Source organism: Bombus pyrosoma, linkage group LG10, assembly GCF_014825855.1.
Source record: "Bombus pyrosoma isolate SC7728 linkage group LG10, ASM1482585v1, whole genome shotgun sequence".
Classification (NCBI taxonomy): domain Eukaryota; kingdom Metazoa; phylum Arthropoda; class Insecta; order Hymenoptera; family Apidae; genus Bombus; species Bombus pyrosoma.
The window spans coordinates 9,716,699-9,733,337 of NC_057779.1; the positions used below are offsets into that span (position 1 = coordinate 9,716,699).

At 43.6% G+C, this 16,639-nt stretch overlaps 1 protein-coding gene and 1 non-coding gene across 4 annotated transcripts; one reads left to right on the forward strand and one right to left on the reverse strand.

The window, feature by feature from the left end:
- Window positions 1-46: 46 nt before the first annotated feature.
- LOC122571519 (knirps-related protein-like) lies at window positions 47-12,119 on the reverse strand. 3 transcript variants are annotated; one of them, XM_043735370.1, is made up of 3 exons: window positions 11,378-12,119; window positions 6,257-6,334; window positions 47-2,539 (listed from the first exon to the last, which is right to left on the reverse strand). In XM_043735370.1, exons 2-3 carry the CDS (start codon window positions 6,332-6,334, stop codon window positions 1,340-1,342), a joined length of 1,278 nt encoding a protein of 425 aa, XP_043591305.1. In that variant the 5' UTR covers window positions 11,378-12,119; the 3' UTR covers window positions 47-1,339. The 3 variants fall into 3 exon arrangements, with proteins under 3 accessions (XP_043591305.1, XP_043591303.1, XP_043591306.1); XM_043735368.1 differs by having other exon boundaries at window positions 11,109-12,114; XM_043735371.1 differs by lacking the exon at window positions 11,378-12,119 and adding an exon at window positions 8,023-9,865.
- Window positions 12,120-14,847: 2,728 nt separating this feature from the next.
- Trnap-cgg lies at window positions 14,848-14,919 on the forward strand. Its single transcript has one exon. It is a non-coding gene; the product is annotated as a tRNA-Pro (tRNA).
- The last annotated feature ends 1,720 nt before the right edge of the window (window positions 14,920-16,639 follow it).

Below are 16,639 nucleotides of genomic sequence, written 5' to 3' on the forward strand. Positions count from 1 at the left end.
CTATTTTTATAATTAGCGGTAAGGATAGAAAACCATTGACAATATCTTTTCGTTGCACCGTTCGTGCTTAACGTAGTGTATTTAATACGAATGCATTCGTCTTTACTACATTTTTATTTACATAACCTTTATATACGATTATCTACGATTTTACTACTTTCGTTGAAATATCGGATTGGCTTCAAATATACAGTATTGCTCGTTGTGTCAAAATATTGTCATGCCTGTGAAAATTTCCCTAGAGGGCCGACCCAACACAAGCATCTCGAAGGAATTAAAGAGCTCCATCTCGCGCGACGTGGCGTGAATCGTGCACGATCTAATGTCTTACTAAAAGCAAATCTGTGTTCGAGCAAGCTAGGCTTGGACAACGAGGACCGTAAAAGTATCGTCCACGCGGTTTCAGCGAGAGCCCGATCCTTCAATAGTGGTGTAGGGCACTGAGGAATTTCACCGAAATGTTCTGGAATCGCCATGAACAAAATCGAGCAAGGCCTGTCATGATTACAATTCTCATATCGGTGGAGATTCCTCGGGCGCAAGGTTGTGTAAATAGGTGCGGGACAAAATCAGAGAAGGGCCGGCAGAGCGGCAGCGACAGAGGCGTTTACATTGGCAGGCGTCGAACGCTTGTAAGATAAAACGGTTGGCAACGTTCTACACGTGTACAGCGGTTTGTAACGCACGTTCCGAACACGTGCACCCTGCAGTTTGACGTGTTTATCAACCGATGCACTACGGTTGCACTCCGTCGTTGCTCTCCTGCTTCTGCAAATGCGTCAGTGCCAGGTTCTCGGGCTCTTCTCTTCTTTCTCTTTTCTCCATTCTGATTTCCTTGTCTCTGGTCTTTGTCTAGCCCATGTGATTGCCGCACGAGAGCGCGCGCTCGTTAATTAAAGCGGAGGACTCTCGTTAAAGTCGATTGGTTATTGCACAACCAGCCATCGATCGGCGACTCGCGATCCTCGCCGTGATTACCCGGAATTGAGACGTTAATCCTTCATTCTTTCAGTCTCCGTGGATATTTATGCGGGATTGCGTTTAACTATTTGGCGCGAATGATTTGTCTCCATGCGTATCCTGCAATCAGAGTCCGATCCGATAATTCCTACTTCGTCGGAGAGCGCAATTAAAGATAATGCGCGGTTCTGGGAAACTCGATCTATTATTGAACATGCGTTGAAGCGTCCAGATAGTCAGTTATGGGGGAGAAGATGAATGTAATTTATTGCGATATCACACGCCGTATTTGGCAGCCGGTTTTTGATTAACTTCTTTCCACGCTCGGTCTTATTCGCTTATCCTGTCTGTCTTCCAGCGAACAAACGATATTTCAATTCTAGGTTCTCGTCGTTAGATCTATGGGCGCTGATTTCTTCTTTAAGGGGGGACTGTCTCGATCGCTCACGTTCTCCATGTCTATCTCGTCTTCCTCCGTCGTATTATTAATTCGCGTGGTCATCGTTTTCATAGATAGGTCCATAGGGTTGTCTTGAGGTGGAAGGTCCGTTTCCGATCCTGGACTGCATAGTGGCGAACCACTTTCCGAATATTCCTTCACTATTGGAGAACCTTCTGCGTGTGTTCGTTGACTCTTCAACACTGCATCCAGATAGACTCTCTTGGTATACGTCTCTCCAGTTTCTTCGCTCGGCGAGGAACTGTGTCTCGACGTCTGAACATTATTGTTATGTGCGTATCTATCATTGTTGTTGTTGTTGTTGTTGTTGTTATTATTATTGTTTGCACACGAGTCTTTACTATCGATGCTAATGGTCGTGGTAGTGGTAGCCGTCGTAGAGGGACTGATTGGACTGGTTATGTCTTCAACGATGGGTGAGTGTTGTAATAGATTCGAAGAATGATTTGGTACCAAGGGGTGAGAAGCTCCGTGTGACGTTGCGTATAAATGATAGGGTGAGAACATGGTGAGACTTGGCGGTGGTAGAAACGCGGGTGGAATCAGAGACATTCCACCGAGGTGAAAACCGAGGGGTAAACCCATCATTTCTTTGCTCAGCACTGACAGATCGGCTACGGAGGGTTGCAGGTGTGAATGCAACGGTCTAAAGCCTGGGTGACCCGAGAAGGCTGCCCTTCTTTCGGATAGTTCCACGGAACTGTCGCTGTTGTGCGATTCTGGGGAACTAATACTGGGGGATGTCGAGTTCTTGTAGTCGTCCAAACTTAGCATCAGGACATCGTCCTTTCGTTGGGCTGGATGAATTCCAATGGGCGGGCTCATAGGCTTTCGTTGTTGCGTCAGTGGTTGGTTAGGAAGATTCTGTTGATAGTGTTGCTGTTGTTGTTGCTGTTGTTGTTGTTGTTGTTGCTGCTGTTCCTGTAGCAGACAATGAATCTTGAACCAGTTTGATCTGCGCCCGTATCGCGAACCAGATTTTGACATGCCCACGAGTAAACATTTCCTTAGACGACAAGCCTTGCAGGCTGTTCGATTCTTCTTATTTATGACACATTCTCCACCGTTTTTGCATTCGGTAATACTGCTTAGATTGTTGTAGGATCTTCCGAAGAATGACTGAAACAGAAATATTTCGTTGTTGCTTATACGACAATAACGCAGCATGATAATTTTATTCGCGTTAATTACGCCGACAAAAGGAATCAAGCTTCAGCTGAGGACTACAAAGGGAGACAAAATCTAGAATGCTCTTTAAATGCAAATTCAGAGGTCAAAGATTCGCTGGGAGATCCGCCTCGGCTGCAACGGCATTGTGCCGCTCATAATGAGTACTGCAAAATTGTTAGATGGTAACAGTGTGCTCTCGTTGTCTCATTCATGTTGTATCGCGGAGAACCAGCCGGTGTAGGCGCGTGCGGCCTACTGTGCTCGTGCTAATTGCCCAAATGGTGCAATTCCACGATTCCGACACCGTTGCCTTTCCGTGTCGGCGTCACGAAACGGTCTCCTTTCGTTTACACGTATTCTCTCTGCTTCTTTTCGATCTACTCGCGCGCCTCTTCGACACATCGATGCGTTCTACTTCCACTCGATTACATCGAGTCGAGAAATACCTTCGATTCGAATGGAATCCACTACACGGCGAGTTACGGTTGTTCGTAAAATAATTTCGTTCTTTGTACGGAAATGCAAGAGGGTTCTCTTCCTTTTTTTTTTTTTTTTTTATTTTTATGGAAAGAAATGATTTTATTCGGTTATGTAAATTCAATCTGCCAGCAATTTCTCGCGTTGTTATGCGACGATTTCCGTCCACCAATGCATCTATTTGATCTTCGTCAGCCTCAACTGACCTTGCAGAACGTGGAGCAACTTTGAGATCAAAATTACAGGAAAGAAATTTCGAAAACCAATTCTGACACTGGCGTTTAGTCAACACGTTCTCTCCATACACGGCGTGCAATCTTTTTCTTGTTTGTACAGCATTTTTATTTTTACGGTAATAAGAAAAGCCAATTCTGATGCGACAACAAACAGAAACTGCTTGACAGGTTGAAAACTATTTTTTTAAAAATAAAGCTTGAAACGTCAGTTGTGAGAACGTATAATGACTTTGTATGTTAGAATAAAGCTGGCTACTTATAAATACGATAACGAATAAGCTAATAGCTCGAACGCGCCTGCATCGAGCGAGTAACCACGGCAGATAGCGAAAAGCTAATGGCAAAGTTCTGTCTTACGAAACGCGTGCAATTTAAGACCTCGTTCGTTATGACAGACATCGAACGTATCCATTCGAAGCCCAGCAGTCCCAAGTATTGCGCCCCGAAACACCTACGATTTCCTGTGTAACCTGATAGAAAATTTCGCCCTTCTTAGTTAATGATCAGTCTTTAAAGAGACGCCGGTCTCAGCGTGTACGCGACATCCACTTTCGCTTTTTCTGCTCGTACGCACGCTATATTATTAATTGTTTCTGGTTCGTTTGTTCTGAAAACGAGCTCTTCCTGCGTCCCAGTGGTCCCGATGCGCGCATTGCCGAGACCCCCCCGATCCGCCACCGTGTTCCACTTGTCTTTGACGTTTACTTTTTAGTATAATATGTCATACTAGGTATAATATAAAAAGAACTACGCTACGAGGTCGTAAGTTATAGTATTATTGGCGGCATCGACTGTGATCTCGCTCTTTTGTTATTCCCCAAAATCCTTTAATCCTCTAATCCCTTCTCGGTGTAGCAAGAAACTTGGATACGTCGTAAAAAAAAAAAAAAGGATATGACACGATATTAACCATTTTCTTAAATCAAAGCAACAGTCTTTTTGTTTGTCGCGGTTTAAAATATAAAAATTCAGGATCGCAGTAAGATCAAGTCGCATCTGTGATTTTCTGCTGGATTCATTTTACAATTTTCCTATATCGTGGCCTGTGCTACATGTAACTATGTGTAACCGTGTCTTTCTCGTCGTTTGTCTATCTGTAGCGTCATCCCAGTAATCGTCATTGTCATCGTTATCGTTCAAATATTTCCCGTTCTAAGGATGTAAAGTTGGTTCGTGATGAGGAAACAAGGAGATCAGGGGAACTATGCGCGACAGTTCAGAGGCGATGACACAATCGAGAAAATGCTACCGTTATTACCTGCCCCCCTTGTGGCGCGCGCGCGCGCGCCTCGTGTTATGCAAACGGGACAGCAGTTTGAAACTTCAAAGTGCCGGCTCGCGCCTTTTCATCGTCAAAACCTTCCACAGTTGGATTGTGTTACGGTTTCCTTTCGAAAACCGCCCGATAAATAGACCGGCTAATTACGCCACGGCTGAACTTTCGTGGCCTAAGAAACGTATCTGTGACTCACGCCGTGGAAAAAGAGAAGAAGAAGAAGAAAAAGACGGAGAGGAACGACAGAGATTGAAATTCGTTCTCAATGGACCACGATAATGAACCGTTGTACCGTTTTCACTGCTTCCATACCTCTTTCTTTTGGCAGGCCTGATAAACCGCGAATCGCTCGCTGTTTCCCTATACAGACTATATCGATTCGTTGTATGAATTCAAGGACCGTGGCAAGTCGCGCTCTTCGAGTTTTCACCGTGAACGATATGCATCGCGATCGTGGGACAAATCTACGGTAACGGGAGACATTGTGGCCGCGCGAGCACGTGCACGCGCGTTTCGTCAATTCGCTCGGATCGCGGAGCGGCTTCGAGGCGGTGCTTCCGGCGCTTCGCACTTGTCTGCCACAATTGTTTCCGCCCTAGTTCACGATTACGTCAGCTCGACATTGTTTCGTTTCGTTATTTTCGTTTTCAGGCCCACCGTAGCATGTCAGCTCTCCCCTCCTCTTCCATTCTTCCTACTATTCTACTCGGCATCGTTTGCTTTTACGCTCGACTCGCGGTATAGTACGAATTCGACCGTACGGCTATTCATTTTTCTTCGAGAGATTTCGTAGGTCTGATTTGAGATTAAAGAATCGATTGTCGTGTATATATATATATTTCCATTTATATTACACTTACGATGTCAAGAAGATTCGAACGACCTACTCTTTCTAGAATATGCAGTTGTGTAATTTTCGGCCCATCTTTCGCTTATTATTATTATTTTAAAGCTATTAAATTGACTCTTAAATAATCGTGTTTGGTTATAGGATATATGTGTATAGCCACATGTGTGTTATTAGAGTTCGTTCGAACGAATCTTTATGTAGATTTATTTTAAAATATGTATAAACGAATCGTCGCATAAATAATCGCTTAGAATAGCGTAGATCATTTTAATCAGGAGAAATCAGTGGAACGGTCGATTGATGTTCTTTGAACGTCCCTTTGAAGCTAGAAATTTTGGTTCTCCTTACAGAGCGATCGCTGAGCGGTTCACCAAACATGGTAGCTGTTACTTTTGGGGCGGGGGTGGGGGGCTTGGTTGACACGCATGCCTAGTCAAACGTTTAACCTCGGCCACGAAGCGGCTCGTGAAAGCGATCAACGTTTCTCAGTTTTGCGAAATTGTGGAAAAGATCGCCGCCAACAACGTGCAGAAAAGAAGCAGAGGAAAAAAGAAACCTGCTGGAAAATGTCTGGAATCTGCGTTCCACCGTTTTTCTTTCACGATCTCTCTAGCGATTTCGTTCAGATCGATACGTTCCAAATAGTTGGAAGAAACTATGAAGTACGGAGCCTATTACAAACGAATTACAAGACGATGGTGCCTTTCAATTATCCCGCAATCGATACAAAATATCACTCTGCCGTTTCAATTTGATCGCTATCTCCGATCGTTCAAATTTCCACGAAACCCATATCGTATGGTTGAAATGATCCATAGTCGACTCACCTTGCAGCCCTCGCAGGTGAACGCGCCAAAGTGGAAGCCTGCCGCGGGTTCTCCGCACACCTTGCACTGTTGATTCATCTGCAACAGAAAGAATATAACCTTCTTTTGAAGTTGCCCCGTTTTGTTTGAACAGGACGTGCCCGTTGTTTTCACGTGTATCGATGTAACGAAACTTTGTCCCTCTAGGTAATTCGTAATTCTTCCGACGATTACAGGTTTCCGTTACGGTAAATGTCGAAACCGCGGGGAAAACAAAATCGATGTCGCGTAATGCACTCGCGTATATTTCAAACGTTCGACAAAATCACAATGCAAGCCTTATCGTGTGCCCACAACCGATCGCGCGATTGGGAAAGAGAAGAAGCTCGTTGCGCAATTCGCCGGTTTGCGCGGTACGCGCGAATCGCTGGATCGTGCAAAGCGGTGCGTGTTACGTTCAACGAGCGGAAAACCCTCCTGCACTTGCTTTTTTTCTCTTTCTCTCTCTCTCTCTCTCTCCCTCTTTCTTTGTATTCTTTCGCGATGGTCTCTCTTTAGTCTGGCTAGTTCCTTTCGCCTTCTTTAGTCGCTCGTCCAGAAAACGGATCGCCGCGGTCTCGTTTTCACACCTCGCCGCCTCTATTCCTTACTTCGTCTTCTTTGCGCCCGTAGATCGTCTAACCATTTGCATAATGCTTGAAGTGACATTACGCTTCGAAAATTTTCTCCATGGTAACGCACGTTTTCTCTACTCGTTCTACCGATCGAGTTTTCGTCGCTCGTCGAACAGCCGCGTCTACGCGATTCCCCAAACGCTTCCCTTCTTTTTTACTTGTCGTAGTTGTCATCCTTTTTACTCGCCGCCGCCTCCGCACCATGTGAATTACAACGAAGAGGGAATATGGGACAATAGTAGTGACCCACATACGTAGCCCGAGGGTACCTCGAGTCGGTGTCACCTGCGGCGACTTTCATACATGACAGACTGTCGCTAAATGGGAAAGTAAATCCCAGCTAATGGAAGAGACATCGATTGTTTGATCAACGGAGTCTCTCTTTCCTGACCTACACCCCACAGTCGTTGACACTTCTCATTCGCGGACGCTCGATGCCTCGACGTGCCTACGCATACTTTTAATTCCGCGTTCGATTCTTTTCTGTTTAGACGTTAACCGCGCGCATCCAACCTTTTCTTCGTCCTCATCGCCTGTTGCTCTTCGTCGTTTTCCTCCCCTGTTCTTCCTCGCCTGTTCTCCCTCGCCCCCGTCGCCTGTTCTTCGTCGTCTTTCTCGCCTCTTCCTCGTCGCCCGCAACTTTCATAAACGGTGGATCTATCTACACCTATTATCGTACAAATTGACTATAATAGCTGGCGAATACGTCCGAAACGATCGTTTTCTACTTGAAGAATGCAGAAGAGCGAAAGAGAAAGAAAGGAGAGAACAATCTTTTCACGGGTTAGTGCTAACAGTATTGCTACAGAGCATTTTCGAATCGAGCGGAAAAACTGGCGTATCCGCGTGAAGCAATGATCGCGGTTTGTTTGCTGGACCTCGACGATTGCCCTCGCGAAATCGATCGAACACGGCAATACCACGACGAAACGTCGAAGATAGAGAACGAGATAAATAGAGAGTAACGGATGGTTGGTTAATTGATTTTAAACGACGTCGTATTCTCGTTAAACGTAGCCCGAAGGCCTTGTTGATATTTTAAGAGAGGGAGGTATATCTCGTCTGATTATATTGGGCTCGGCTCAAAGATCCTCGTTCTGTACTATTACTTACCGATTGACGTTCTGTACTAGATCGATCGATCCTCAGACTCGAGGAACGTTCGACGATGCGCCCGAGCTATCGCAACCTGCACTGATTGCAGGTGTGCATCCGGTGAGCCATTCAGGGGGTGCCTGCATTCCCGAGCGCTCGATGCGAGTTGCCAATGTTTAAGAGTTTAAGCCATATTGTTGCGCTCGCGTGTCGCAACGGATACATCGTGCGGAGATAGCCGCTCTTATGAGCTTAATAGAATACAAGACGCGAAAAGAATGATAGATGATTTAACGTTCCCCTAACAAATGACTTTTAATTACGGTTTCTCCGTGGGCACAATAAAACTGTTGATTAATTAAGCCGGCCTCGCATTTGCGTCGATAGATCCTGTTTAGAAGTTACTTAACGAAATTGCCGTACCCTCTGCCGCTAATGGTCGTACAATATACATGTTCGAACGATAATTATTTCAAGTAAACGTTGAAGATTCGCTTGATCGCTCAGAGATTGATAACGGAAAGCGTCCGTCCATTGTTCCAAGGAAAAAGTGAATTACAAAGGGAGAGAAAGTTTACCTCGGTCGTTATTGAAACGCGTAACTTATACGAAAAGACTATCGGAGAGAGGAATTCGATCGATAATTTGACGAACAGACATGCCGTTCAGTTTTCATCCGATCACCTTCGACAGTGTGTCTTGAAACGGTAACAACGATCGTCGTCGAGATTTCGCGGGCGCAATCGTCCAGCTAGTCGATCGAAGCCGTGAGAATCGTAACGAGTGCCGCCGCAGTTCCTAGCTTTCAGCGCGATCTACTCTATCGTCGATAGTGCCGCCGATCATCGTTCGATTCTACGGAAAGACACAGAGAGTGGACGGAACGAGAAGGTGCAACCGGCACCGTTCAAACGTTTAAAGGGATCAATCGCAGTTCCTACGGTGCCGCTCGGTGATTGTCCTCCTTTCTAGAGCTGACCTTCTCGATAAAAACACTTACCACGACGCTCTTCCGCTTTGTGTCTGGCACACACAAACACAAACACACATGGAGGCTGACAGAAGATTTTGCTGAAAGCCACCAGTTACCATCAACGCCACTTCGCGCATTAATTAAACGACGACGACGCCGTGTGCTGACCAATCGATCGCGAGGAGAGGTTTCTTCGGAATCGCTGGATTTTTTCTTCATTTACATGCGCGTGAAAGTCGGCGCACGGCTGTTTTAGCGGAACTATTTTAAATGACCGACGCCTCGTTACTTTCGTCGCGGCACGTCGTCTAAGCACGACTGTAGAATTTTCCTTTTTCCCACGACGCACGCTTACGGAAATGAGTTTAGTTCCGTTTTCAAACGCGATTTTGTACCGAATTACTTCACCAGTTGCTTTACGATCCTACAAGCATCTAACTTGCCAAATTTCCTTTAAAGAATCCGGCCTATGTTCGAGGATTTTATGTTTGTGAATTTTTAAGCTTTCAGGTCGTAAAAGAGAAAAAGAAGTGTCTTGTATGCTGGAGACCGTTATTCGTCTTTTTATTAGTGAAAGACGGTTAAACTTCTGTTTCGTAAATACTCGAGTAAAGGTTGTTGATTAGAGCGCCAACCTACCTTGGCGTAGGTACAAGCAGGTAATTGTTTTACTGCTAGGAACTATAATTATGGCGGACGATGTACAATAAAAAGCGATGGTAATTGTCGTCAAACAAATCTGCGATTTAAATATTTCTCTTTTTTCTAATTTCGATCAAATCTTTTTTTATCTGAAACGGAATTCGTTATCTGTATATAACATACTATCTTTTTCAATTCGTTCTAAAATTTGATATTACTTACCTACGACTTATGTAAGTTAGTGATTTCTTTTTAAATCGCTTATTAATCGTGTATCGATATAGCGAAATCGATAACTTGACAAAAGGTGGAGTTGATCGTCTCCGTTTCGTTACTTTTGATACGAAATGTAATATACCCGAGGCGAATTAATAAATGTACGTACGAATGCTACAACAGATACAGTCGTGTGCAAATAATTTTCATAGCTACTGTATTTCGAACATTTGATATATTTTTGTAAATACTTTACGTAAACAAAAAAGTTGGAGATCTAGCAAGGATCGACGAATCGTCACACAGGTTCATTCACGTCACACGTGCGGCGTCTTTCGACCTCATCCTCGCGAAGCATCGCGATCTAGTTTGCAGAGAGCGACTTCCGGTCTTTCGAAATGAAACGGCGTTCCGCAACGCGTGCTCCGGCGATCGGCCTTCGAACGATGCAACGTGGACCGTTTGTTTCCGATGCTATTATTCTATCGCTCTTCGATAGGCCAGTTCGTACAGATTCGTATCTAACTATCGCGCAATGCGCTGTACATGCGCTATTGTATGGCGGTCGAATATGCTCGAGCAGAAACGCGACATGGTGCATGTAATACGACTCTCTGTCTCTTTTCCGCGTGTATCGCATCTAAATCTCTACGATTTCATCTAGCTATATAATATAATCTCGTTACGGTATATTTCCAAACGATAGATGTGAAAACTGGGTTTCACATGGAATCTTATCTCGAGTGACACGCGGTGAGAATATTTCCTTTTCGGTATCGTTAAATAATTAAACTTACGACGATACGATCTCCTCGCAGAGTATCTAATGAATCAAATAATTAGCCTAATCACGATGCCTCAAGGCTTTCGGTCGAGTAAACTTTATCGACAACGAATTATCATGTCGGACACGTTTTCTATCGTTAAAATCTAGTCGATAAATGGCGCTTCTCGTATCGTGTCACGATCGAAGACGAAGGAATCGGTCGTCAGTACGCGCTCGAATTACGAAACGAAGATCGTCCTTCAGTTTTCCTTCTCAAATTGTAGGCACACCGGGCGATTTGTTTCTAAACGCGACGAATGTATCACGATATAACGTGAAAGAAAATACCCAGCGAACGTAGGATCGTCGTTATTAACTTAGAGCGACAGCGCGATACCATTCGAATTAAACGCGATGAGGAAACCTGTAATTGCTAGTTGTCAGATTCGGGAATCGCTTCTCCCAGTTTTAACCGATCACCTTTCGTAAATCAACGTGATCACGTACCTTGAAGACGGAAACGATTACGCGAGATTCATCAACGACATCTTCGAAGGATGATCCTTTACTTAATTACGATATAGCGTTCATCATGACACTTTGTCATCACGATGTTTAACTGATCCGCGACACTGACGATCATTTCTACGCAATCACTTGGAGCGTCGGTACCACGAACTTATCCGCAATCATCCGATAGATACATCCAGTTCACTTGTAAACTCACTCTCTCCTCCTACGGAAGACACCAAAGCCGATTTCACTGTACGACTTACCAGTTGTAATGTTTCCCGTAACAGTCCGATCACATAGATTCGCAAGGCCGAAATAGAATTTAAAGGCCCGCGACGACAGTTCACGTTGTACCTCGAAACATCACTTTGATCCTTTTAAATTATTCTCCAAACAGAAACCGGGTCCACCGTCTTCAAGTTTGCTCTTCTTTCGACTAATTATTTAACGACACCGCTACGCTGTCCAGGTATCCCCTTAACCAAATCGAATAACGGAAGACATGACAGCAGAAGAAGAAGAAGAAGAAGAAGAACAAGAAGAAGATTCTTGACGCGGCGATGACCGTTAGGTGAATGACTTTGGAAGGCGAGGGTGTCCACGTCGATTCTTGAATCAGCCCCCACCTCCAATTATTTTCTACGGTCCCACTTCGTTCGCTCGATCGGACGGCCGCTCGATCGGTCGGCCGCTCGATCGTTCGTTCGTTCGTTCGTTCGTTCGTCCGCTGGATAGAGGCTCGTGCGCTCTCGTAAGTATACCTCGAATGGGCCTTATGGGCACACTGTGCGTCGGTTCAGCGGAGAAGCGTGCAGGGTCCATCCGAGGCACAGGTGGGTCGTGGGTCCTCTCGTATCTTTGGTGGGGGGTCCTGCTGGTCGACCGGAGGGATCCTCTTGGCCGACGGGAAGGAGATCCAAGGGAGGGGCTTCGCAGCTCTACCCTCTCTTCGATCTTCTCTTTCTCCTCCTTTGCTCGGACCTCCTATCCTCTCGGAGAGCCGCCGGACTTGTGACGCGTACCTGCTTCGCATCCAGTTTGCACACCGGAGTTGACGGTACCGATAACGATCCTCTGTTCCCGAACACCTTCTTCGTCACGCTCCTTTCTTTTCCCTAATGCCATGAATGCCTGGTAAGGCGTACTCGAATATACCCAGTTTGGTCGAATACGAATTTTGGCAAATTTACCTACCTGATTTATTATTGACACGCATTGCGTCGTCGTCAAACTCTTCGTTACAGCAAGGAAAGGTGATAGTAGGTTTCGTACGCGTAAAGCGCGTAAATTCCTTTATTCTAAACATTAGTCGATTATGAATTTATAGCAGCAACCTATAGGAGCTTATTGCGGCGACCTTCGATTAGTAACGTAATCGTGGCGTTTTCTGAATCGGCACGTTTTAACAAAAGGAATCAGAAATTCATATCTCTGATAAAAATGGTATAAAGTTTCTGGCGATGAATAGCAATAAGTGTATCAGGGAAACGTGCAAGTCGCCGAAGAATCAAATTGGTCAACTAAACTCGTCTAAAATCTAGAAGTTTCTTAATCGTAATGATCATCGGTAATATCGATAAATATTGCCGACTGTCGACGACAAACGTTCGATTGTTCATTGAGTTTTCAATAAATAGAATTTTATTTTATCCTATGCAATACATGGACGAAAGTTTGAACGATCAATCATATCAAATTATTTAGAATCTCAAGGTAGAATCAAAATCATATTCGACAGGTTTTTAATCATTGGCAAATCATTTGTATTTATTTACCAAGATTGCTGGTAAAGCAATAAAAAATAAAAAAGCGAAGAGTAACATTTTAGAGGTGATGAGTTAATTAATTATAACGTGTTTAATTGCGTGTTAATTTTGCACCTGTACGTCTGCCGGTACGGTAAAGTCTTTCTTTGCTTCCCTTACTTTATTTACTCCCTTCTTTTTTCACTTTTTATTTATGCTCTACGATACTTATTGGTTTCAAATTACCCGTATTTCGCTAAAATTTGTTTAAAAGAAGTCCTTCGTAGTTGTGTCGAGCTAGTATCGCGCATTCCTCGTCGCCTTTCATTTCTTCCACTTTTAATTCCACGAATATCACGCGCGCTGGCGTAATCTAGACAAAAGAAAAGAAAACATATTTCGAAAATAATAATTTTCACCGGGACTGTCGTAGGTTAGCTTCGTTATCGCGCTAACTAACCGTACATTGCGCATCAAAGGGCAACAACGTCATTAACGAAGCTTATGAAGATAACAATCAGAACGAGTCTGTCTTAATATTTGAGGAAGTATTTAAATGGTTTGTAAATCTATTTTTGTACTAGATAAATATTTAATCAACTAGCGTTGCCTTTTTGTAAACGAGTTTTTTAGCCCTAAGCTCGATCTTCGACCTTCGTTTCATGGTAAATTAGTAGGATTTATAGAAACAAAGGTATTCCTCCGCCGTTTGCCATATTGTTACCATGGCCATTGGTCTCAGGCAAAACTCAATCTGAACGAAATACCATAAACGTGCGTATACTTTGTACGGGAGAGGGACGATATTTTTATGGAATCGCTTGATCAACCCCAATGTCCTTCGGAATATGAGTGTGTCATTCTGCGGCACTGTAAATGTATACTGCTGTAAAAATTGTGATAGAAATTTTTTTCTCTTTTCTGTCATTTTTTTTTATGGCAGGACTGTCAGAACGGTCATTCTATAATAACGTTTTACGAGTTCAAACTGCCGTCCGTGGGCCGAAAGAAATAACCCACGGCCATTAAATAGCAGCCAATACAATAATAAAAAAATGTTAGAAACATTTTATATTTTTAGCCGGTCATTTTTGCGCACTAGAAATTTTCTGTCGCCTCCGTATTCTGTATACCTCGTAACGTATGGACTTTCCCACGAAGAACAAAGTATCGAGATCATTAAAACGGGAACACCTTTATAACCCCCGTATAAAACTAACAATAATGTTTTCGCCGTTACCTGGAGACCATTCCTTTCGGTAAAATACTCGACCGTATCAACGAGGATTAAACGCAGGCGGTTCATAGTTGGCGTGGCAAAAAATACTTCGAGTTTCTAGCTCGACAACTCTGACGCGACCCTAATTACGTTGCAGCGATGAAAAGCAATCACGCACTTTCTGACCTTTCCGCAACTTTGTTGCGATAGATCGAAACGGAGGATTATCTTCTTGCTGGCAGGGCAATTGCCAGGTCGAAGACAACACGCAATGCTAATCACGAATGCAACGTTTCCACCACAGGTGGCGCCACGCGCATCAACTCCGAGGATCTCGCATCCCCGGCTCCCGTTCCAACGAGCTAATTAACGTTTTTTCTTTCATCCGCTGGACAATCCGCTCAGGATGGCGTGGAACTTTGAACGGCGAAACTAATGGCAAAAGCTAAACCGTTGATCGGTCTAGATCGAACGAACTAGGGGAACAAACCAGAGGAACGCGTATCGATTTAGCATACGATTGTTTTTCTCGCCTTTAAATTTCTTAATCGATCAATTGTCTTGATCGAATAATTGTGATAATTATATTCTTGGAAGATGGATGAAATTTATCTGTGTAATCGATCGCTTGTTTTACACGTGTCAGGTTGCTCGGACAGGAAGAATGTGCGCGTGCAGTAAATTATTATAATCAGTCGATCGCGATAAGAATTATTATACATGTTAATTGATGGTTTTTATATATGGCTAACAAAGAGACTAATAGGTTGGCTCGTTGGTCTAGGGGTATGATTTTCGCTTCGGGTGCGAGAGGTCCCGGGTTCAAATCCCGGACGAGCCCACGATGGAATTTCTTTACTTTTACTTTTTACGAACGCGTGTGCGCAACACTTTCACGCAGCGCGATTTCAAACTCCATTGAACGTGTGCGTAGCTCGCGCGCTATAGTCGCGTGTTCCCGAATGTCGCGTGTTAGATCTAACGGTTTGTTTTTTTCCCCTAACGTTGATGGTCTTTCTTCGTCAGTCCTTTTCGTGCATGAGTAACAGTTAAATACGTCCGTTTATATCTATGTCCTTAATAAAGGTTACCGATGATCTTACTCGATCGAAGCGTTGGTACTCGTGTTTGCTACTTTTTTTGTTATACTGAAATACTGTCACTACTGAAATCGCGTACTCGTTTGGTACAATCGTTACCTCGGCTCGCTTATTACTGGAATAATTGTCCAAAGATAGACAAGAATCGTGCAACGGTATCGGATGATTTTACCGCGAGTTTGATTCACCTGAATCGTGGATATCGAGTCTACTCCCTTGGAATATTCGTTGGAATTTTTTGGAAGGTTCGTCGATTAATCTCCGTATCAAAGCAAAATTGAATAAGCGTTTCTTTAGGAATAATATACGAGTATTTTTATAAAGCCTTTTATAACTTTTACCCACTTTCGTAATATTTTAATCTTAGTATATATTGGTCTTGACAATGCTTTCCAATGCAATTACATCGATTTTTCTCAGAAATTAATGCATCAAAGTCGAGAGTCGCCAATGATTGTTGCGAAATTACTCTTGTAAATGAGCGAATGCATCAATTTTATTTAATCAAATTCGCAAGTCATTTTCTTGTTTCCAACACCCTCGATGCAATTCGATAATGTCTTTTGAAACCTGTTTTCAGCTCAATTTCTTCTCCGAACATTAGCGCCCGTATATTTCTGTCCTTTCTACTGTAACCCTTTCTAATAAATCTAATAATTCTAATAACTCACACAGCTTCCGAGTAATCGCGTATCTCACACACTCTAATTCAATAATATGCAACATTTTTATTTCATAACTGTCCAACAGTAATATTCTTAGCGCTGTAGAAAAGCACTCGCGTTGAAAGTGTCCGCGTTGAAAATCCTTGAAGAAGAGAAGAAAAATTGCTGTCGCGCCACTGGGCATAAGCCAACGAGCGAACAGAACGAATGAAATAAACCAGCTTACATAGTAGGAGCTATAAGACGATCATAATTGATCGATAGCAGGCCCGTTAACGATGACGCGAGTTCTAAAATCATCGAAATCGCGGTTCAACCGTCAAACGAGTTTCTCATAAGTCAAACTGATCAACCGCACGTTTCATTGATTTCTTAGTTTCGTTAAATAAGCGTACGATTAATAATTCGATTCGTCGAAAGCAAATATGACTTATTTTTATAAATTCTAACGTACATCTAGAGAATAGCGTTTGTAACGTAACTACCTTTCCGCACATATCTATTTATACAGTTGATCGACGTAGCTTCTGAATGTTTCGAGTGTCGACCGAGACAACCAACTTCGTTCTCCGTTGAATCGCGACAGAAATAAACAGTATCAAAACACGCGTACCCGAAACTCGTTTTATTGCCACTGTGTTGATCGACCGCGAGAGTTCGAAGGATTTTTTTACCAAGGCCAGCTCGTTACGGACGTCGCGAGTCGACACTGATCACTGGCGATTATCGACGACTATATAAAATCAGCGGATCGACGTTTTATAGAAAGACGAGAGCATTAACGACGGGATAAAAG